The following is a 23,382-nucleotide window of genomic DNA, read 5'->3' on the forward strand; positions in this document are numbered from 1 at the left end:
GTAGTGACCGCTGTCCCCGAAAGGGTTCAGGCGCATGGTGGCCCTTTGCAGTGAAGTGACGTTTGTGATTTGAGTGAGTCAAACTTTGCTTCCCGTCAACCTGCGAGTTGTTCTTTGGCTCGAGAGAAATTGTCACACATGGTTGCTCTGCGTTCGTCTTTGACTACCGGCAGAAAAACAGCGACTAAAAATTCTCCACTGTTGCATTTTCGAGGTTGAGGCGGGCGCGGCCAGTCTCAAATCTCATCCATAAAGGGATACAAACAAAACCATTGATCATGAATACATGTCGGTCGGGTGAGCGGGCCGCCGCCGACGTCATCGTCATGGTAACTGATGACAGCGCTTTTCGGGTCTGTAAAGAATGAATGTCAACATATGCGGCTTAGTCATGCCTGTCAATTGGATTGGAAGCAAACTTTTTTTAAAAGAAATTGTTCTCATCTTTAGATTGCTTGATGACCTCGTGATGGTCAACGTTCCTGATACATATCCGTAGATATACACGCATGTGTATAAAAACGACGTTATGTAATTTGAGCATTGCATTCTTTATGTTCAAGACCTTTTTTTTTCGCAATGCAGACAGGTTGTGATCAGCAGCCATCTCGTTACCTCTGCGTCCTAGATGCATAATTTTCCCGCCGGACTCACAGTTCCAAATAATGTACTTTTTGGGGAAATTTCTTAGTAAAAAAAATAATAAATAAAAAATGACGGTAAATCTTTTTTTCCAGCAACGATCGCAGTTTGACAATCGCCGCCATTGTTGTTTTGATCGTGCGTGAAGTAATCTCGCGTGACGAGATTTCCGTTCTCGCGAGACGAGATTGGCGAGATCGGCCTTCACGAACGTCGTGCAGCGTTAAAACAAGCGTCGCGAACAAGTGTTGCGGAAGTTTATTGCGGAGATATGAACTCAAAGACTGAACCATGGGTTGAAATAAGATCCTATTTCTCAGCAAATCTTGTATGCCTGAATTATTAAAATTTTTGCAGCATCTGTTTATAAGAAATAAACCTATTCTCAATGTATATTGTTGTTGTTTGCGTTATTATCATATGCAATTGAATAAGTAGACCATTTCCGAATTCGAAATTTGGGACTCTCTAAATGCATAATGGGACTCATACTTTTCTGGCTGGGCTCAAACTGTAAAACTATCACTGGATCGGGCTGTTCGTGGAGCTAATTCTCAACTCAAGTGTATTTCACGGGCACTTTCAACCATCGCTGCATTCAAAGTGCTGTACATGGAGCAACAAAATATATACAACAATAAAGCAATAAATCAGTAAGAAGGACGGGAGAAAGCACCAAACAGTAAAACTAAGATCAAGTCTGGGTCATGCTGAGTCAAATGCCAAAGACTACAAGTGAGTTTGGAGGCTAATGAAAAAGGCTCTGCTGTTTTTTTATTCTTGAATATTTCCTTTGTGTTCCTGACAGGATGGCAAGCGAGCTGCTGCAGCTGCCGCCGCCGCCGCCGCGGCTGCTGCCAGACGCGTCATGGCCAATCAGCTCGGGGGGGGCACGAGTGCTCGCGCGCCGATTGGCTGATTGGCGCAACTTGAAGAAAACGAAGGTGGGCAAAAAAAAAAAAAAAAAAAAAAAGCTGCGAGGCGTCGGATGGACAAGAGGCGCAGCGACGACTACTGCGCGGCAGGCAGCGGGACGGACAGGAAGGAAGGAAGCCGTCCGGACCGCACAAGCGGACCTACAGGCGTTGACCCGCCTGCTTTTTTTGTACATTTTATTAATGCCGTTTTTATTTGTGTTGCTGTTCTTTTTTCATAGTGGCTTTCAGGCGAAATGGACGGCACAACCTCGCCGCGCTTTCTTACACACGCCACGCTCCAACACAACAGGTGCGTACACTCGTCCTCTTCAATGACACCTGTCACCCAAGCCCCCCTTGACTCCCCCCCTCAAGCAATGCCGTGCACTCAACGGGTCGAGATGTAGCCTATCCTCTTAGCATGCTGCAAAAAAAGGGGGGTAATGGGACGTGTGTGGGGGGGGGGGGCGCTGCTGCAGTGTTGGCGCCGCACGCGCTCCCCCCTTCGTGCACGCGCGAGCGCCTCCTGGGCACAATGCAACAAACCTCCATCTTGGCTCGGTGCTGCAGACGCGCACATGCAGGACGCGCGCGGAGAGACAAAAGCCACACACACTGACAACATGATGCATACACGCGCACGTCTCATTCGTGCACGCGTTGACGTTCTTGACTTTCCGCGCACCGTCTCGCTGGCGTGTTGTCGCGCATGCGACTTCACCGCGCTGCAAGACAATTACTTCATATCGGTCTCTCGACAGCTGCTGCGTGTGTGTGTGCGTGTGTGTGTGATTTACGGGACCAAATGAGGTTGCCTTCAGCTGGCCGCTGGCGACGTTTACCAAAACTCGCACCCTCACTACACGCTGATGTCACACCTGACCCCAGTCGGGATGAGAGCGATGTTTAGAAAATGGATGCATCCCGCACATCATCACTCGTCGTCAGATGTATCGATGTCATCGATGGGAGACAGTCATTGCAAACCTCTACATTGCAAAGGCAACGTCAGTGATTTCTGCATTCATTTGTCAAATTGATTTATTCGGCGAGTTTTGAAGACCTCTATTTGATCGCCGACTTGATCAGAAGATGGAGCAATGTTTTCTAGGATAGGCTTTCCACAACTAGTGTTTACTCCCCCCCACCCAAAAAACAAAATAAGATGAGAAAAATGAAATCTAACGGGCTCCGACGTGAATGAAAAACAAATTTATGACCTTGATGGCCAGTCCACCTCGGTGGCTTTTGCGCAAACTCTCGCCATTTTGCTTCATCTGCCGTAAACAAGTCCTGACACTTACAAGCCAAAATGCAGCAGGCGACTATCGGAAGCCGGCTGTGTTGTACAAGTCTTGGTGCTTTCAGATTAATTGGTCATTTTCTTTTTTTACATTCATCATTTACATAGCGTATTGGCCCGAATATAAGACGGTGATTTTTGCATTGAAATCAGACTGAAAAAGTGGGGGTCGTGTTATATTTGGGGTCTAGACATTATACCCATTCACAACGCTAGATGGCGCCATATATCATTGACGCGAATGCCGAATTTGACTCCCCAGGCCGAAGTGAACCTGTCACGAATAATCAAAATAAAAATAGCGGTAGCACGAAGAAGAAAAAAAATAGTGGTAAGAAAGAAAAGAGAAGAAAATAATAGAAGAGATAACAGAAAATGGAAAAACTTAGCGACAATCTGGAGAAAAGTGGGTCGAAGATCGGCCAGGTTAACCGGCAGCTGAGGAGAAGTTATGATGTCATTTACATTTCAAAAACCAGAAGCCATTCCTTTACGAATGTGATTGCACTTTAGTTTACATATTTAAATGTTCAGATATTAAGATTGGAATGAGGCAAAATAACATGCTTTTTCTCTCAAATATGTTGTACTGTAATTATTTTCTGTATGAAAATTAATTTGGTGTTCAAAATGTCTTTTTTCAAACGTGAGTCTTGAAAAAGAGGGGGTCGTCTTATAATCAGGGCCGTCCTATATTCGGGCCAATATGGTGTTTTACATTGTTTGGACATTTCTTTTTCAACCTTTTCTATCATATGTGGTCCTCCAGTTTATTATTTTTCTATCCTGGTTCTACTCAATTGAATTGAGTGAGAGAAATGGCTTCTTTTATTTTGATAGTCCCGCTTCTTCTTTTACTTTGCTAGTCATCATGCGCCAGGAGGGAGCAAGCGAGCGTTGGCGAGGACGATGATGGTGCACGGTGATATTTATTTATTTATTTTTTTCCGCCTACGTCGGAGTCGAGTCAACGAGCGGCCGGCCACCCGCGCTTGCGTGGGTGTGTCAAGTGCATTGTGGGAAATGCTGGGAATGCCGCATTCAAACAGCAAAAAGAGCAGGATTTTTTATTTAATTATTATTATTTTAAAACCCAAATGTTGTTCTTTGGTCCCGAACTTCTCTGAGCGCGTCCTCAAGCTCTGGTGTCAAATAAAACGCAACTTTGCCAACGTATGCTGTAAGCTTGTCTTTGTAGCCCGCGGCACACCTGATGAGTGGTTAGCATGCGTGCTTCACAGTTGAGAGCGTGGGTGTCAAACTTATTTTTGTCATGGGCCACATTTTAGTTACCGTTTCCCTTGGTAGGCCGTTAGGACTGAAACCATAAAAAGAAGTCAATAATGCCGGTTTATTCAACTATTGTTGAAGTGACTGTAATGAGGGGTTTGGTAACAAGACAATGCTTATAATAGCTAGCTCTTATTTATTAAAGATGAGAATTTTTAACTTTGGTCGAGATTTTGGCAAGCATCTTGGAAGCTGACATGTTTGATTTGCTTTCGCGGCCCACAGAAAATGATGCAGTGGGCCAAAACTGGCTCCCGGGCCTTGAGTTTGGCACCTGTGGTCTAGCGGTTCCTGTTAGCGTGTTAGTTTCAGAAAGGGAAAGTTGACTGCCGTCCATTCTGTCGTGGTCATTTTGTTCCCCAACGGTGACCGGCGACCGGTCTTTTTGTCTGTTAGTGACTAGCGACCAGTCATATATTTGTCAATTTGTGCCCTGACATTTCCTGGTGACCCGTCGACGATGCGTCCAAGTTCCAGCTGACCTTTGGTCTTAATGTACAAATAGCCGTCTTAATAATTCACATGGACCCAAATGTCAGCAAAATCAATGTCCTTTTTTAAAAAAAAAATATTTTTAAATAACATGCAAGGTTTCCATGACGACGGTTCCATCGAAAGGATGTTCATCTCTCACTGGACGCCAGCGTTTGCCCTTTTGATTTCCTGATGACTCTTCTTCCCGCTCGTCCATCTCGTTGTTCATCGTGCTTTCATGGCTGCCGTGTGCGCCACGCCAGCAGGTGGAAAGTCATCGTGTGACAAACGCAAAACCATCAACTTGGCGTGCGCTCACGTTGGCTGAGCTGACAAAACGTTGACTGAAAAAGTTCTCATCAACCGACTGGAACAAATACTTAAATACTGTACTGTCACATTCCGAAACAGCAATTTCTATCATCAACGAATCGTTTTGAGACCTCATTTAATTTCAAACGAAATGAACCTGAGAATATTGACTGTTGGGGTGCTGAAATTCGGAGGATTTGGATTCTCTAAACATTTCATTGATAGTTGCAGTTTAATTTAATCTTCTGTTGTTGATTAACTGTCGCACCTGTTCTACTGTTTATTACTGGGCTCAGCTTGTGTGCCTCCTGCTCCTCAGGAGCCACACTGCCACCTGGTGGACTGGAGTCATTTGCTCAACTGACTTGCGTGATCTTCATCTTGATCTTAAAAGCGGGTCATATGAAGTTCACGCTAACTGTGTTTTTGTGTTTTGTTGCAGTGCAAGGAGACGGTGGAAGAAGCCGTGATCACCCTGGAGAATTTCCCCATGTCCCAAACCAAACGCCGGCACCAAAGTGACGAGCGTGTCAAGAGAAGGAGCAAAAAAAAAAAAAGAATCGGGAAGTCTGGAAGTAGTGTGTGTGAGCTTTTGATGCCTCGCCACACCTCATCTGGGGACGGCATTCGACCCTCTCCTGCTGCTCTGTCCTCGACTTCTTCCGTAGTCGGCACCGCCGGACAACAATCCCTTTACGCCACAGTGCAGACCTCGCGTCCACGCGTCGACGAAGCCATAGCCGCTTAGACTCCGTTTCCGGGCCACCCCTCTTTCTTCTTCTCTCTGCAACCGATCAGCCCGGGACTCGTTCATGTCTAGTGTGCTGGCAGAACCGTACCGCCGCATTCGAACCAGGGCCAAGCCCTTCTTCGTTCTCTTCTGCTGGCCGGAGCTCAATTCGGAGCGGAGACACTCCTCGCACAAGGGCCACCTCAGCAAATAGGCCCCCTGTTCCTAAACCGCCACCTCTGGGGTTGTGTCGCAAGCCCCCCACCCTCCTCCTCTCGGGTTACGCCACCAGTGACCCCCCCCCCCCCCCTTGGCTGTCTATCACGCGTTTGCCTTGAGGCTCATTCAGCTGCTGGTCATCCGCTTTTATACGGCGGCTTGAGGCCTCGTCAGCTTTTGCCGCCGCTCGCGTTACTTGAAGCGAGTCTCTGAAAAGTTTACATGCAAACCTTCAATGTTTACGCACTCCACCTCCTTTCATCCATTTTGTGCTCCAGCTAGGATGATGAAGAGTTTACATTTCCGGCGGAACATGTTTGAACGCGTCGCCTAGCAACAAGCTGCGTTTACACAAGAACGCCTTGAGTTTACATTCAGGCGCCAGATGAAAATTTTCATGTTTGGGAAGCTTTTTTTAAGTCATCCTGCAACGGACCTTGGCTTTTGTTTTGTTGTTTATATGTCATAACAACATGACGATGAAAGACACAATTTCACCGGGGATGTTTTGCTACTCCCTGGTGCTTTTTTCCTGCCTTGCTGTTTCCACGGTAACCACCGATAACGATGTCAGGAAGCCGCCGTCCGGCAACCCTGCCTCCTCAGCGTCCGGCAAACACGCCACCCTCTTCCTTCTCACCGGCTACGAGCCGCCGCTGATGCTCAAGAAGGCGGAGGCGGAGGACGGCGACGACTGGCCGCCGCCCGTGGCCCAGCTGCCCCCCAAGCCCCTCCCCCAGACCATGTTGCCCAGGAATGTTACAGCCGACGCCCTCAAGCCCCCGCTGGGCGCCGCCCAGGTGGCGCCGCCCCCCAGGCAGCTGGTGGACGTGGACGTGTGCAGGTAGGACACACGTGACGGCAACGTGTTGGCCGACGCTCGCTTGCAGAGGCGTCCTGCTGTTGCCTAGCGACCGTTCAATAGTGCCGCAGCAGAGTTGAGGTTTTGGCAGAAGTGCCGTGTGGCCCCGATTATTGTTGGGCACATGTTCCGGACAAACCTGGCATTGGCGAAAATCTACAATACAGAAAGATAATAGCCATTATTTGCATCATTTAAATATCGTCCTATTGGAAAAGGCACTTGTAAAAAATGTTAGCTAATGCTTAATAGCTTAACATTAACATGTCCTGGTAGCTTGTGTGCGTTTTCTCAGGGTACTGCAGCTTCCTTCTCTATTCCAAAAACATGATGGAAAAACAGATCAGGTTCAAAAACCAAAGTGAATTTGTGTAACTGTGACTCTGCCTATGCTTATTTTTTTAAGAATTGTTGGCTGCTCATTGAGCTCCAAGCCAGGCGAGGGCGCTGTGTGTATGCTTGATCGCACTTTGTGTCAGGGGCTACTTCGACGTGATGGGCCACTTCGACAGCACCTTCAACTGCTCCAAGGGAAGCTTCATCTACTGCTGCGGCACGTGCCACTACCGCTTCTGCTGCGAGCACCAGCGCAACCGGCTGGACCAGGACTCCTGCACCAACTACAAGTCGCCCGACTGGGCCGACCCGCAGGTGCCCGTCACGCTGCCCGCCCACAACAGACCCGACCCGGACTTTGAGACGCTCCAGCAGCAGAGCAGCAGGTGGGTGCGGATGGACGGAACGCTCGCCCATCGCTTATCTCAGGAGAACACCTTCCCAATTTCGACCTGGCTGCGAAAAATACAAAAAAAAAAAAAAAATGGTTTAAGGCAACATGTGCTTGCTTCAAGCTGTTTATTTGTCACTCCTGATCGAAGCTGGGAATTAGGCTGGAATTGGAGCTGATGTGAATGGGGTGGAGAGTACAGGACAAGTGAGGATGGATTAGGACAGGACTGGTTTCGGACAGCCGGCTGGATTAGGATGCGAATAGGCTGGACCGCGCAGGACAGGACAGACTTGGTCGCCGCTCTCTAATGGGAGACTAACAATTAAAAGCTGATTTATCCGTCACATGTACCCCTGAACCGAGTTTGCTGGTCTGTTTTGGGCAGCACGGCCTACGTGATCGGTGGCGTGATCTCCTTCACGCTGGTGGCGGCCGTGGGCGTGCGGATCGCCTTTGCCAAGGTGGCGCGGCGCCCACGGAACCGAGACGCCAACATGCCAAGGTGAGACGCCGCTTCGAGAAGCTGTGGGATGCCTTCTCACGTTTCATTCTCCTCCACCAACACGATTCCATTTCACCTTTTTGAGAGAGACTTTTTGATCGCCAGTGCCTTTGGACATTTGTCTGCGCCGGCGGCACGCAGTGACAGTGAGAGCAATCCGGGGACTTTTCACAAGGGAAATTGGATCATTTTCCATATGAAACTGCGCTGTGCACGCACCCGGCGCCCCAAACTCCATTGTGTCTGTCTGCTTGTGACAGGTCGCTGGTGGACATCCTGCGTCACCAGTCCAGTCCCGTGCAGCACGGCGAGAGGAACAACATGCTGACCACCGCCGACGGACGTCTGCCCAAAAACCTGTACACGCCCATCCTGCAGAGCAAGGACAACCGCAGTGAGTGAGCGTTCTCTCCGGCATACTCGAACTCTGATCTGATCTGCCGACAACGTCCAACAAATGAAAAATCGAAGTGGTAACACAGTGTCCAAAGCACTTTTTAAACGGCACGTTTGCGTCTTGGTTTGAGTCACGGCCGATTCGTGCCGAGCCCGAGCGTCGACATGGTCGCCTCATTGGACGGCTTTGGCTTGTTCCTGCTTGTCCGCCATATTGGATGTGTCAACTCTGTCAACTTGAGAAAACTAAAAGCCTCTTAGTCGCTTTTAGATTTGAAAAACAAAGTATGTCACTTTAAATCTGCTGTGTGTGTGCGTGTGTGTGTGTGTCCATTTGCACGTGTATTTTTACCATTGTGTTTGTCAGCACGTCTGTCCATTTCCATGTGTCTGTTAGTGTCATTTTGCATTTGTGTGATATGTAGGTTGTCTGCTTTAGCCCCCTCCCCCTCTTTGACCTTCCCATCACTCACATTCGCCTGCGTCCACATGCCCCCCCCCCCCCCAACCGCCACCGCCAGCTTCCTGCCACACAAAGCATTGCCAAGGCCTGCGGTCGTCTCCAAGGCAACCAAGTAGCAATGCAAGTATTTGTTTCATGCTTTGCTTTTTTTCTGTGTCTGTATGTCTTGTTTGTGTGTGTGTCTTCTTGTGTGTGAGTGTGTGATGAAATGAAAATGAGTGTCCATGTTGCCAAAGAGCGCGTCCTCCCTCCTCCACACTGGTGCTCTCACATCGAAGCATTCAAATCTTTTTTTTTTGCGCCCATCAGTCCCAACGCTGCTTTTCTGCACTCCACATAAGAACGTGTGAGGGTGTGTGTGTGCGTGCGCATGGCGGCTTCGTCTTTTCAGTTTCAAAGCAAGAATTATTAGAATGTTGGCTGCATTGAATGTCAACGTGAGTGATTGTGTGTCTACTTTTTGTGAACATGTCAGTTTGAGTTTATTTGAGCGTGTTTGTACCCGTGCGTCAGATTGTGTGTAAGCGTGTTTTAGTGCGCGCGTTTATCGGAGTGTGTGTGTGTTGGGGGCGCTGTTCGTCATAGCGCACGTCCCGTCCAGTGTATGCGCGCATCACTGTGCGGTCGTGTCAGCGGTTGAGTGTGTGGCGACGATTGAGGAGGGTTGCGAAGACGAGATGAGATGCAGCCATGGCGTGACTTTTTTTTTTGCCGTCGCCATGGTGATGGCAGCCATGTAGCAACCTGCGCGCCCGCGTGTCTTTTGTGTATTCAGAGCGAGGCGCCCGCATGAACAACATGAGCACGCCGCAGCTGTCGTCGGGGCCTAAACTCATCGCGAGCAGCGGCAAAAGCCTGGGCGGGGGCCCGTTTGCGGGCAGCGGCGGTGGCATGCGGCACAGCACCAGCCACGCGTCCTTCTCCCACTCCCTTCACAACCTGGCGCAGTTGCCGCCCTCCTACGAGGCCGCCGTCAAGCCGCAAATCACCAGATACAGCTCGCTCAAGAAGCTCGGTGAGTCCAAGGGTGCCTTCAGTGTGTCTTTGCGCGTGTCAGCTGCTGATTGGTGTTCCCCCCCCCCCCCCCCCCCACCTGTTTGTCTCAGAGCGCGAGCTGGAGGAGTATCCGGGTTACTCCTGGTCCAAGCGGCGCTCGACCAACGCGCCGCCGTCCTTCTACTCGTCGCAGCACCAGCTCCCCTGGGCGGGCGACTATACGGCGGGCTCGTCGCGCGGCACGCTGCCGCTCGACGGCTCGCGTCCCCGCCCCTACGTGCCGCCCTCCACGCCCAACCCATACCCGCTGCCCGTGCCGGCGCACTACGCTGGGGGAGGCTTCAACTTCGAGCGGCCGCCGCGCCGCGTGCGCTCGCAGGATCAGCTGCTGGCGCTGTGCGAGGGCAACACCTTGTCCCGCCTCCTCAAGAACCAGCAGCAGCAGCACTACTACAGAAACATGAGGGGCGCCGACTCGCAGACGTTGCGCAGGTGACACTGCACGCAGAATCGCACAAAAACTCACGCACACAAATGATGACCATTGTGTCAAAGTCAAGGCCCGGGGGCCAAGTCCGGCCCGCCACATCATTTTATGTGGCCTGCGAAAGCAAATCATGTGTCAACTTCCTTGACCCTTGCTTAAATCTGTACCGAAATCTTATTCAATTGTCATATGTAATAAATAACGGTGGCATTTTGCAATAACTTTGTGACCCGGTTTACACTCACCATAATTGAACAAATACTTGACTGATTTCAAAACTAATGAGCCACTGGTTTTTTTGTGTGTACAAGTAATACAGTACCGTATTGGCCCGAATATAAGACGGCCCTGATGATAAGACGACCCCCTCTTTTTCAAGACTCAAGTTTGAAAGAAGACTTTTTGAACACCAAATTCATTTTTATACAGAAAATAATGACAGTACATCTGAAACAAATGATAACATATTTGAGAGAAAAAGCATGTTATTTTGCCTCATTCAAATCTAAAGTGCAATCACATTCATAAATGAATGGGTTCTGGTTTTTGAAATGTAAATGACATAACTTCTCAGCTGCCGGTTATCCTGGCCGATCGTCGACCCACTTTTCTCCAGATTGTCGCTACGTTTCTCCATTTTCTGTTATCGCTTCTATTATTTTCTTTTCTTTCTTACTGCTATTTATTATTTGTCTTCTTCGTGCCACCGCTATTTTTATTTTTATTCTTTGTGGCAGGGGTTCACTTTGGCCTGTGGAGTCAAGTTCAGCATTCGCTTCAATGATATCTGACCCATCTAGCGTCGTGAATGGGTATAACGTCCAGACCCCGAATATAAGACGACCCCCACTTTTTCAGTCTTATTTCAATGCAAAAAACACCGTCTTATATTCGGGCCAATACGGTAATACGATGTGATGATTAAACATTTATTCGGTTTCACTGTCGTAACGGCCCTCCGAGGGAAGACATAATTCCAAAGTGGCCCGTGACAAAAATGAGTTTGACACCCCTGACGTTGACACTTTCTCTCTGAAATGCGCACACATTTCCACGAATCTATCAGTCGCTCAGGCACGCTTATACTGTCCAACGGTGGCAGGTCCCACGAGCGACTCCTGATGTCCCCCGACCGCCTGGAGGATCAGCTGCTGGCCATGGGCCTGATGGTGGAACGCGGCGGCGGCGGCATGGTGCCCACCATGGGTCGCCTGAGTCACCACCACAAGGCGCAATCGCAGCAGAACATCTGCGCCACGCCATCCATGGAGCGCCACCACATGGTCAAGATGAACTCGCACCCCACGCCAGGCCACGAGCACGGCGGCTGGGAGGGCCACCCCACCGCCCGCCGCAGCGCCTTCGCCAACATGCGGCAGAACACCGTCGAGCAGCTCCACTACATCCCGGGGGTCGGCGGGGGACGCGTTCTGAGGACTGCCAGCAAGAACGAGGTCACCGTGTGAGACCCGTGCACAACGCCGCGCTTCAAGCTTGTTTGGGCACCGACATCGAGCAAAAACGAAGAGCGGATTTACCTGACGCTGGTTTGGCCATCCACACTCGCAAAACGTAACGAGGAGATCCGCACTCACACACGCACACACATACACTTACACAAACTGAAACTCACCCACAGATTGATCCACACAGACACGCAAACGAGTAATTGGCGAAATATGCAAGGTAGGTAAAACCGTTTCTTTTTCTATCGTTTGGTCTCCAGAGGAGCCCCCAAAGTGTAAGAAAACAGGATGGAACCGTGTTGCACGGCGTGAGAGCAAATTGAGGACGATGCGAATGGATGATGGAGGGAAAGAAGGAAGCCGCCGTTCTCCTTCGATGGCTTGTATCAAGAAAACAAAACAAAAAAATCCCAAAGTAACCTCCTGCGACGAAATCTATCTGCGTTGTCTCTTTTGAATTTACTTCGAACTGCATTTTATCGCCTCAAACTCAAGCTTTGACTTGTTAAAGGGATGAAAAAGTGCATCCCCCATTCATTTCACTGGGCAGTGCTTTGAGATACGAGCATGGTCACAAATTCAACTCCCATCTCAAGGCGCCACTCTATTTGGGTGTTTGTTTGTTTTTTTTTTTTCCAGAGTTTGATTTTCATGCACCGAGTTCAGTGTCTGAAATGTAAACACCCCTACTTGCATAATCGCTCCTCCTCTCAGTGGCACAACTGGAGAATACAATTAGCTTTTTTTTTTTTTTTTTGTGAACTCGTCGGCCGCTTTGGAGCAGAGCCGGTGCGCCAACGCGTCTTCGACTGTATTTCAAGGCCCACAACCTGCAAAAACGGAGAAATCCGCCGTGTCGTCGTCGCCGGCAGCTTTTGGCAGCCATCATGTGGAATGCCAACACTTTGGGAAGGGGGGCATCAGAGCCACGGGCCGGACGGATGCCTGGCCGGATGACACTAAGGGCTATAAACTCAAAACAATTGATGAGGTGTGTGTGTGCTGTGTGCGCCTGTTCTTTTCTGTTGCTTTCTCGCTTTCAAGTGACTTAGGGCAGACGCAATCAACGTTTGGGATGGCTGAGATGACGGGCGAAAAAAAAAAGGGCCTTCCTGTCTGGTGGCGCTTTGGTGTTTGGGCAGTGCTTCCCAACCTGAGTGAGTGTTTCGTTGGTCGGCATGTCACTGCACGCGAGAGCTGGCACATTTGTCTTCCATCCAAAATAGATGGAACTTTGTGACATTGGATCATTTCACACCACACCCCTGAGAAGCTACTGTGGTGGGGAATCGCTGCATTAAACGGCATTTGAGTTCCACGTGTCGGAGTATGATGATGATGATGTCACAGCCATGATGTCGCTGTCATGATGTCCTGTGTGTGCGCGCGCGTGCGTGCATGCGTGTAACTCCTCCTTCGGATGTTGAGCCTCATACGAACTTTTCCAAGAGTGAAAACAGATGATCCGTCGCTGTCGTCATTGACCAAAGCTACTTGAGTACTCGTCTTTGTCTTTTTTTCTTCTTCAGTGAGAAAACCTGAAAGGTTTTCTTGGTGTCAGACTGACGTGTGTGTGTGTGTGTGTGTGTTTGCAAATTGTGGCCATGTAATCTTTGTAAGATCCTCTGCATACCTCAAATTGGAAAGGACTTTTCATATAGGACATCCTGTCCAATGTTGAAGAAAGGCCTCACACTTTGTTTTCTTCTCACTTCGGGTTTGTACAAATCACAATGGTTGACAATGACAAATAAATCCTTTGAAAGCTTTTTGCTCTTGTCTGCTTCCATTCATACAAGCAAATGACACCGGGACAGAAAAATGGGCTGGTTGCCAATTCATGTCGGGCATGATGACAGGCATCCATCAACCTGGCTTGTGGATGATGACAGAAAACAAAAAGTTGTGGGGCCATGTCTGTCAGTTACGCGTGTTGTGACGTCAACTCGGGGAAAGATCTCATACCAGCACCCTGCAACCCATTGACAAAAAGAATTTTCGGGCCCACCGTAACTGCAATAGCTCGCATGAATAAACAGTGGACTCCAAACAGGGCACATGTGGACAACCATGGAGTGGTCGCCAGTTTATGTAAAATCTCGAATTGAAAAAAAAAAATCAACACGCACACAAACAAACAGATGGTCACAAAAGCACACCGCACGTAGCTAATGATGCCTTCAATTGATTTCTTGCCCTTTATTTCGTGGACACGCACGCGCGCGCCATGTCAACAGGCCCAATGTGCTCGTGCGCGCGCACCGAAGCGGCGAAAGGCGCACTATTTGGCAGGCAGGGGTCAGCGGTGAGGCGCGTGAAAGCGGGGCGGTGGTCAGCGGCGGTCGCGCCCGGACACGAGTAGCCTGCGGCCGACAGCCTTGCTGTAGCCGAGCCGGAACTCGCGCGCGCACAGGAAGCGACCATTTCAGGGCTCCGAGCAACCGAGGGGGTGCAGGTGGGGGGGCGGCGACTCGGGCCGAGCGAAGGAGCGAACGAGCACCGACGCGGGGCGGAGAGCCAGGCGAGCAGCCCCCACCCGGCCGCGGAGAGCACGACCGCTTGAGGCTGGCAAAGGCGGAAGCGAGGCGGCTTGCTTGCTTGCGTGCGAGCGGCGTCGCGCAGCCTGGAGACAATGGCGGCGCCGAGCGGCCTGCGGGGTTTTTGTTAGTGGACTCCGTGTGGACGCTAGGCCGGCCGTGCTCGCTGCTAACCCAGGCGGGAGGAACGAGCGGTCAACCATCGGAGACTCCGCGCCACTTTCGGCGCCTATGCTTAAATTATCACAGCATTTTCACACCCTCCCCCCTTGACGAGCATTTTGAGGTGAGGGCGTTATTACAGTTTCTGTCTTTATTATTTTTATTTTTTTCTACATAAGGAACTACTTTATTGTTCACGGCGGCGGCGGAAGGTTAGCTCGTCCGTTAGCTTGGAGCTAGTCGGAGGCTAATCGCTTGGCGAGCGAAGCTGTTTGCATCGCACATTCCTCTCTTTTTCTGTCCTTTTCCTGTCTTTTATTTTCTCTTACGATGGATGGAACTGTACGTTTGTTAACCGAGTTGACACGCACTCTGTTCGCGTGCTTGGTTATTGCGACTCTTATTTTGTGCCGTTTGGCCCGCGTTTAGCTCGCTGCCTGCCCGCCTGCCGATGGAGGCGACGACAACAACCTGAAAGCCGAGTGGGCGCCCCATAGGCAGCCTCCGTGACCCTCCCGCCCCGCCGAATGTCGCACACAAAGCAGGTAAGACGCAAGCAAGCTCGCGACTGGAGATACTCAGTGATGCCTTGATAACAACAACAACAACAACAACAGGGATGAAGATGCTGGTCGGTAAGGAGTGATGCTGTCACTGATGCGAGTTTGATTGGCAGCTTGTCATGATTGACAGTGGCAAAAGAAGCTCAACAATGCAACAGTGATAATATCATGTCCCGACCACATCTTTAGCTACACCTGTTTTAATTTAGTACACTGAAACAACATTAACGTGGTTGGGTTGCACTGTATACCTAGTTCTAAAAATAAACCCGCAAATACCTCATCAAAAATGAAAAGATATGATAATTTTTTAGTTGGGCTAGCAGCAAACAGTTTCCCGCACATAAAGGGACATGACCTCATGTCAAGCTGGTAATTACTCACCCTTGTAAAACGTGCAGTACTTGTACATGCAAGAACGAAAGCCTGATGAGCACACTGCGGTCGACTGCAGTGCATGTCATCCAGAGAGCCACACGGAACCATTAGTACGTTAATGTAGTAATTCTGTCGACTGGGTTTTCCTGGACTCAACATGAGGCAGAGATGGTTCCGTTCTGTTATTGCCGTGCCCTCCATGGGTTCCAAGAATTTCTGAAATTGAGGATACAGACCAAACCAGTAACTGAATCATTGTTACATGTTTGTGCATTTTCAGCACAGTCAATTTGAAGTAAGGTTCTGTTTTGGAATTAAGTTGTTGTTGTTTTTTGTTTTTACTGGATTGTTAATTCCATCCATCCAGACATTTTCGAATCCGTTTATCCTCACAAGGGTCGCGGGCATGCTGGAGCCAATCCCAGCTGTCTTCGGGCAGTAGACGGGGGACACCCTGAGCTGGTGGCCAGCCAATGGCAGGGCACACATATTATACAGATCGATTGATAATGAAAGTAATCAATAGTTGCAACCCTAATTTCCGTATTGACACTGTGTGGTTTTTCGTTTCAATCCTCAGACTTGGGGAAGAATTGAGCAGGAAGACGCCTTGCATTCTTCCACTTGACCCTTCTCCGCCTTCCAGGACCCCAATAGAAGCCGACAAAAGATTTCATGCGGTCTCTTCGTGGAGGCGGTCTGAGCCCTCGCCGGCACAAATGAGACAGTGATCTCTCGAGAAGCCCGGACTATTCTCCTCGAGGTTCTCACGTGGCGCACGGGGTCACTTTAACCCCCCCCCCCCCCCCCCCCCCCCCACTCCTGGGACCGCTCGGCCATCGCCCGCTTGGGAGATGTTCCAGTTCAGCAAGTACCCCATGGAGATCCTGGAAATGCTGAGCGGACACCAGGCGCATCAGTTCAAGGGTTTGGGCTTGGAGCGTCAGCTGAGTCACCAGCAGCAGGTCCAGCTCCAGCATCAGCAGCAGCTCCAGCAGCAGCACCAGAGCCCCGCGGACACGTCCGGCGGTCTGCTGTCCGGCCTCGGCCTGGGAACCCTGCCCACCTCCCGGAGCAACGCCTTTGCCGACTCCTCCTCGCTGTTCGCCAAAATGAGCGCCCCTCCGCCGTCCATATCGCACCAGAGTCAGTCGTCGTCGTCTTCGTCGTCGACTCACAGCTCCAGGAAGTCGAGCAAGATGAGCGGCGGGAGCAGCGGCGGCAGCGGCTCCTCGTCGGGGTATCCGCAGTTCCTGCGACCGTTCCACCCGGCCGAGGCGGCGTTGGCGCAGGAGCAGCTGCACTCGGGGATGGGACGCTTCGACTTTGGGGGCGGCGGCGCCAACGGCGGCGCCGGGGTCCTCCCCGCGCCCCCGCCGCCTCCGCTGCACCCCGGTCTCTCGGTGCCGCAGCCCTCCCCCGGACCCTCGTCTTCCTCCTCGTCTACCTCCACCTCCGCGTCGGTCTCCAGCAACCCCCCCGGCGGCACGGCGGTGCCCCTGGTGGGCCAGTCGGACCCCCGCAGCCTCCACCAGCAGTTCAGCTGCATGCTGGCCGCCAACCAGTACTTCCTTTCGGGCGTCCCCGCTAATAGCAGCCTGGAGCAGTTCCTGGTGCAGCAGGGCACTCACAACCACTTGGGTCTGGGTCTCAGCCAGGGCTCGGCCGAGTCCGGCTCGTCTTTGGCTCCTCCCCCCGCCCTGCACTCCTCCCACAGCCACTCGGCGCCGCAAGCTCCGCAGCAGCAGCAGCAGCTGACTCCCCACGCCTTATCTCACCCCCACGGCCACACGCACCACCCTCACCCGCTGCACCCGGCCCCCCAGCCCGCCCCCCTGGGCGGATTTGATTTTCAAAGCATTCCGGTGCTCTCGTCCAATCAGATTGCTTCCCTCATGCAGCAGGAGGCGGGGATCCCCCTGCCCCTGCCCCTTCACTTGTCGCTCCCCAAAGATGACGCCGCCGCCAAGTCGGGGGAGGCTTCGTCCTCCGCCTCCTCGCTTTCCGGCAGCGGCGGGAGCAGGCGCAAAAAAGCCATGGCGGGTTACCTCCCGCAGAGGAAGGCGGAGAGTCACGCCCACGGCGGCTCGGGGGGCCATCGGCACGGCTCGTCCGTCTCGGCGCTGGCCGGAGGAGCGTCCGGCAACGTCGGGATGAGCGAGCAGCAGCAGCATTCGTCTCTCCTCTCGTCTCCGTCGCAACACCCGTCGTCCTCCGCCATCTCGTCCTCGTCGTCGTCGTCGTCCTCCTCGTCCTCGTCCGCCCCATCCTCCTCCGCCTCCGCGCTGGCCGACGGCGAGCGGCGCTTGCCCAAACCCGGAGAAAACCGCGGCTCGTCGCGCCGCCCCGAACCCGAATCCCTGTACCACTGCGGAGAGTGCGGGAAAAGCTTCACGCATCTCTCCAGCCTGCGGCGGCACCTGCGCAGCCACGGCCTGACGCCCGACGCCCACGGCGGGAAGTCGGACGGCGCGTCCCCCAGCCCGGAGAGGATCTTCTGCTGCGGGGACTGCGGGAAAAGATTCAAGAAGCGCGGCCACCTGATCCAACACAGCGTCACGCACTCGGAGAACCGGCCCTTCGTCTGCAACGTTTGCCAGAAGTCCTTCAACCGCCGCGAGTCGCTCACGCGCCACGAGAAGATCCACGACGAGAAGCCCTTCCGCTGCCCGGCCTGCGGGCGCTGCTTCCGCGAGAGCACCTCCCTCCTCAACCACGCCGCCTCGGGCGCCTGCGGAAAACCCCCCCGGAGTTCGAAGAGCCGCGGCGACGGCGCTTCGAGCGGCGGTGGGAAAATGCGTCTTTCGAATCCAAACGCCGCCGCCCCCCCCAACAATAAGTACTCCGGCGACTACTCGAGAAGTCGCTACCCGGGCCAGGCCTCCTCCTACGACGAGGATTACAGACGCTCGCAGCCGTCGTCGCTCTACTCGCCGGACGCCGCCCTCGACATCAACAACCCGACCCTGCGCAAGGCCCCTTTGGCGCCGACCCTTCACCCCCACCCGCAGAGCCAGCAGCACCACCACCAGCAGCCGCACCTTCCTCTCTCCTCCCTGCTGGACGATTCCGAGGACGAGGTCACCAGTAGCGCCATGTCGGCCATCGCCGCCGCCGCCGCCGCCTCCTGCGACATCAACGCGGAAGGCAGGGACGGCGAAAGAAGGGACATCATCGGGGGGCTGCTCGGGGGCTTGGGCTTCGGGAACCTGGGCGGGCCGTCGTCCTCGCCGGGGATAAACGGCTCCACCGTGCCGTTGTCGCACCACAGCCAGCCGCACGCCAAGCCCCGCAGACCCCGCAAGCCCCGAGAAAAACGAGACCCCGACTGCGTGGTCAGGAGGCGGCGGAGTCCCGCGCCCCCCGGCGACAGCTCGGATCGGCCGTACGGCTGCCAGCTGTGCGGCAAGCGCTTCCGGCGGGCCGAGACCCTGCGGCGCCACAATCGGGTCCACACGGGCGAGAAGCCGCACGCCTGCGACGTCTGCGGCAAGATGTTCCGAGAACCTTTCCACCTCACCAAACATCTGACGGTGCACTCGGGCCAGAAGAACTACAAGTGCAACCTGTGCGGGAAAATGTTTGCCTACGCTCAGAGTCTCGTCAGACACGGCAAGCTGCACCGCAGAGGCGAGATCGACAACCAGGGCAGAAGAATCAAAGGAGCCGCCGCCGCCGCCGCCGCCATCAGCCAGGCGGCCAATCAAGGAACCTCCGACTTCTTCTCGTCTTGTTCCCAAGAGGAGAAATCTCCCACGTCCGGGACCCCCTCCCAGAGGCTCTACACCTGCACCGTGTGCTGGAAATCCTTCCGCCATTATTTCCACCTGACGGCGCACCAGCAGACCGTGCACGGCGGCGGCGTGGGCCTGGAGAAGTCCTTCCGCTGCGAAGTTTGCGGGAAATCCTTCGCCTACTCCAACAGCCTGGTGCGCCACAAGCTCTCGCAGCACGGCGTCGACCGCAACGGCCAGAGGGTCAACCACTCGCAAGCGCCCGCTTATTCCCCCGCCTTCTACGACTACGGCGGGCCGGCCCACGAGCAGCACGTGAGCGGCCACGCCCTCGCGCCGCCCGCGCAGCAGCAGCAGCAGCAGCAGCAGCAGCAGCAAGACCCCCAGCAGCCGTTTCACTACCGGCCCCGAAAGCAGCCGGAGGGGGTTCGGAAAGAGCGCAAGAAGAAGAGACGGGTGGTGATCCACAGCATCATGAGGGACGGCAAGCTGGTGGGCGTGCCGCTCAGCAAGGAGACGCGCAGGAAGTTGCTGCTCCTGCGGAGGAGGCGGGGTCGAATGCTGGCTCAGATCAACAAGAAGAAGCTGCTGGCCCAGCTGAGGGTCCGCGGGGGGCTGTCGGCGGTCAGGTCCTGGTCCGGGGGCGCCGTCAAGGTCAGCGGGCTGCTGTCCATGGAGGTCCCCATCAAGCGCTTCCTGTGCCCCGTCTGTCCCAACGCCACCTACGCCAGGAGGGGCTTCCTCCTGCTGCACGGCGCCCTCCGGCACCCGCCGCGGACATCGGGGCGTCGCGCCCGCCTGTGCTGCCCCACGTGCGGCCGGCGCAGCGGCGGCCTCCTCAAGGCCCTCCGACACCGCGGACGCCACCTCAAGCGCGCCACCTTCCGCTGCCACAAATGCCGACGCTGCTTCTGGAGCTCGCGGCTCCTGGAGAGGCACAAGTTCTCGTGCCGGGCGCCCGCTCTGGGGGCCCGCTGGGCCGACGGCCAGCGGGCCCCCGTCGAGACGGGCGAGCGCTCGCCGGCCCCGCTACCTCCGTCGGCTCAGGTGCTGCACGAGAGGTCCTCGGTTCTGACTGAGTACGCTCATTAACTCATTCACTCCCAAAGACGTTTTTCAACGTCTTTTCAGACTTGGTCTAGAATTGGCCGGTACTGAATGAGTTAAGAACTCCACCAGTTTGTATGTTAGTTTATTAATTTGTTGTCTCCCTTTTTTTGTAAAAATGTGTGTAACAATCTGAGAGGCGAGCGCGACAGTTGGCAGCTTTTGTACAAAAGGGAGAAGAAGACAGAGGAAGCAACTCCTCATGGTTCCAAAAACCTACTGCCAAGGCACATCACCACCTTGTGACATTACACTTTTCGTAGCACCCGCTCCGCTTCCTTCACACGCACTGACGCACACACGCAGACTCGGACACGCAGACCGAACACACGAGGACAGAATCTTGTCAGTGATATTTCGTTGCACGAACGTGTAATGACAATAAAAAGCAATTCAGCAAAAATTCTGAACAATCCGACGGACGGAAGAACGCCGCGCGCATGCACGGAAGACACGGACCGACGCGCGCACGCGCCGCTATGTAAACACTATGTCGTGTGTCCATTCTGCGGTTGGTTTTTAACGGCCATGCGCCACTTTTCACCATCAGATCCTCCTTGACTATCCAGCACAGTTCAGATGCCTTATTATTCTTCTTGTTCCTTGAGAAAATGAAAACACAGGTGACGCGACTGAAATTTTTGTTTGGAAAAAAGCCCCCAACTCATTAAAAAAAAAAAAAACAACCAAAAGGTGGGCTTTTTGAGAGAGCCGAAAGTGTTTGTTGTAGGAAAACCCCCCCGGAGTGTATTGATATAATTCTCAATTATATTTTATTATAACTTGACAGCTTGCTGTTTTTTACTCCCCAATTCTCGTCTTCTATCAGTGTTGGTATTGTGAGGGCGGGGCTATGGGTCAGGTTGGGGCGGGGGGGTTCGCTCCACGTCCACTCGTGTTGATTCTTTTCCTTCCCTGCCACACATTTTGTGACCCAAGCGTGCACGCATAGTTTATGATTTAGCTCCCGTTCACATTGTTCAACCTTTTTGTTTTTGGTTTCTGTACAACTAAAACATGTAATATTGTTATTATTGTTACAAAATGACTCTTCTTTTTTTTTTTTTTTTTTGCATAAAAAGTGACTTATTGAAAACCCCTTAAATCAAATTAAAAATTTGAAGAAAAAAAAATCACTTGCCGTTTTTGTAATAACGTGCTGCATTCAAGGGAGTCATTTTGTCGTTTTGTTTTGCTGTTTAAATAAAGGCTGACCAGTACCTCGAAATTCTCAGCAAAAAAAAACAACATTCGGTGTATCCATTTAAATAATTTGATGTTAAGGGGGGGCTGATTTTGAGTAATGTATCAACACTTATTTTTTTTATCACATGATTCCAGCAAAATTGGTCAATTAAAATGTTTCATTTTTAATCTCTGAATTGATTACATTGTTCATTTGTGTGTTGCAAATCAAGTCGTGAAAAACGTTTCGCTATAATCAAAGTTCATTTAGATTTAATGAAAAGGCATGAATGGGAATTATTGAAGAAAATTACATTTCAAATCTAGTTTTAATTGCACTCATGAAACGAATTGATTTATTGTAGATAGATTTTGGGTAGAAATTGCAAACTATAAATGTACAGAGCACATTGTATTTCATCAAATGATTGTTCAATTAAAATTGTAGAAAGTGCATTATTAATGAAACAAATATTTGCCATACATATTTTTAGCAATATATTTTCGGCCTACAAATTAACTTGCCCTCTTGATTAAAAAAAAAAAAAATCTAATGTGGTCCTTGAGCACGAAAGTTCGCCGCCCTCGCCCACACCATATGTTGAAAATCGGGATTAAAGGTCACAAGAAACCTTTTCTTTTGGACCTCAAAATGCTACAATAGCAAATAGTGGCCACAGGATGGCGCAATTACAACTTTTCATCTCAAGAAGAAGACATGGCAGCTCCCTGAAATGACATGCTGGGTCTGTGCGTGCACGCGTCCGCGTCTGTACGTGACGTGGGACTGTTTTGTACTTTTGCGAGTGGCACGTTGCTGTCCAGTGACGTGAACTGTTTGCGTTGATGTTCAGAGTACTTCTAGGAAATTGGTTGGTGTTCCCAGAATGCAATGCAGCAGCTGACGCTGTGTTTCATTTATGTATTTATTAACCCAATATAGATGGACAAGGAGCAATTTTCATAATTACGTCATACAGTAATTGAACGTGTGACAAGAAAGCTGTGACAGTTCAAATAAAAGGTAGAACTATATTTCCCGACACAAATTCAAGAACGAATACTCATTCAATAGTTTTAAATATATCTATGGACTAGAATTGAGCAGCGTGAACACTGAATACGATCCACGAGTCCCTTCCTAAAATTCTTGTTAAACGTTGAGATTGTACTGCCGGTTCCCAACTCACAGTCACGTGGCTAGGGCATGGGGAAACCTGTGGGCGGAGCCTGTGACCTATTTTGCGCCAATGGGGAAGCCGGGACAGGTTCCAGGAGTGACCTACTTTCAGCCAATCAGCGTGAGGCGCCATCGCCGCTCGGCGCGTGCTGCCGACACGTGATCCCGCGGCTCGCACTTGGCGGGAGAACAAATGGCGAGCCGCAAGCGCGCGCGCTTTCTTCTTCTTCTTCTGCTCTCACATGAACGCGCGCCGTCGGCTGACTGCTCCTGAGTGGACTGTAGCGCGTCCAATCCGACATGGCAGCGGCGTTTGTTTTCACTTCGCTCTTGTCACACACTAGTGTGACGTAATAAGCGTGTGTGTTGTGTTCACTTCAGGCTTCTCACGTTGTGCGTGGAGGCTGGCCCTTGTGTGTGCTGTGCAGGGAACACACTCACGCGTGTATCCGTGTGGATACCTGTGTGTGCATACGCATGAGTGGCTTCGTTTGCGCGCGTGCTTCTTTGTACTAGTGTTGATGTCAGTATGCGTGCGTACCGTACCAGCGTGAGTTTTCGTGTGTCTTTTTGTGATGTGTGCATGTACTGAAGTGGGCGTCTGTACACTAGTGTGTGTCTGGGTTTCTCTGTGGGTGCGTACAGTATGATTGTGTGTGTTTGAGTCAAGTGTGCATAGTTGCGTGAACAGCAGTACACGAGCGCCTGAACATTTGCGTGTATCTGTGTGTGACCGTGTTTTGAGTC

The 23,382-nt window shown here is 51.9% G+C and overlaps 2 protein-coding genes across 2 annotated transcripts; both read left to right on the forward strand.

Moving 5' to 3' along the window:
• Positions 1-1,628: 1,628 nt before the first annotated feature.
• Positions 1,629-13,558, forward strand: LOC147191161 (protein shisa-7-like). Its single transcript, XM_086137391.1, has 8 exons — positions 1,629-1,869; positions 5,381-6,731; positions 7,229-7,471; positions 7,865-7,981; positions 8,242-8,375; positions 9,616-9,855; positions 9,947-10,328; positions 11,426-13,558. Exons 2-8 carry the CDS (start codon positions 6,361-6,363, stop codon positions 11,787-11,789), a joined length of 1,851 nt encoding a protein of 616 aa, XP_085993517.1. The 5' UTR covers positions 1,629-1,869; positions 5,381-6,360; the 3' UTR covers positions 11,790-13,558.
• A 492-nt stretch (positions 13,559-14,050) lies between these two features.
• On the forward strand, positions 14,051-21,652 carry LOC147191162 (uncharacterized). Its single transcript, XM_086137273.1, has 3 exons — positions 14,051-14,612; positions 14,918-15,033; positions 16,010-21,652. Exon 3 carries the CDS (start codon positions 16,284-16,286, stop codon positions 20,253-20,255), a length of 3,972 nt encoding a protein of 1,323 aa, XP_085993399.1. The 5' UTR covers positions 14,051-14,612; positions 14,918-15,033; positions 16,010-16,283; the 3' UTR covers positions 20,256-21,652.
• Positions 21,653-23,382: the final 1,730 nt, after the last annotated feature.

The sequence above is a fragment of the Hippocampus guttulatus genome, chromosome 18 (genome assembly GCF_054856545.1).
Source record: "Hippocampus guttulatus isolate MCC_2025c chromosome 18, RoL_Hgut_1.0, whole genome shotgun sequence".
NCBI classification, from domain to species: domain Eukaryota; kingdom Metazoa; phylum Chordata; class Actinopteri; order Syngnathiformes; family Syngnathidae; genus Hippocampus; species Hippocampus guttulatus.

Coding starts and splice junctions, on each gene's coding strand:
- LOC147191162 (XM_086137273.1), top strand. CDS start 16,284: ATGTTCCAGTTCAGCAAGTACCCCATGGAGATCCTGGAAATGCTGAGC.
- LOC147191161 (XM_086137391.1), top strand. CDS start 6,361: ATGACGATGAAAGACACAATTTCACCGGGGATGTTTTGCTACTCCCTG. Junction 7,982..8,241: donor CGAGACGCCAACATGCCAAG/GTGAGACGCCGC, acceptor TGCTTGTGACAG/GTCGCTGGTGGACATCCTGC. Junction 8,376..9,615: donor GCAGAGCAAGGACAACCGCA/GTGAGTGAGCGT, acceptor TTGTGTATTCAG/AGCGAGGCGCCCGCATGAAC.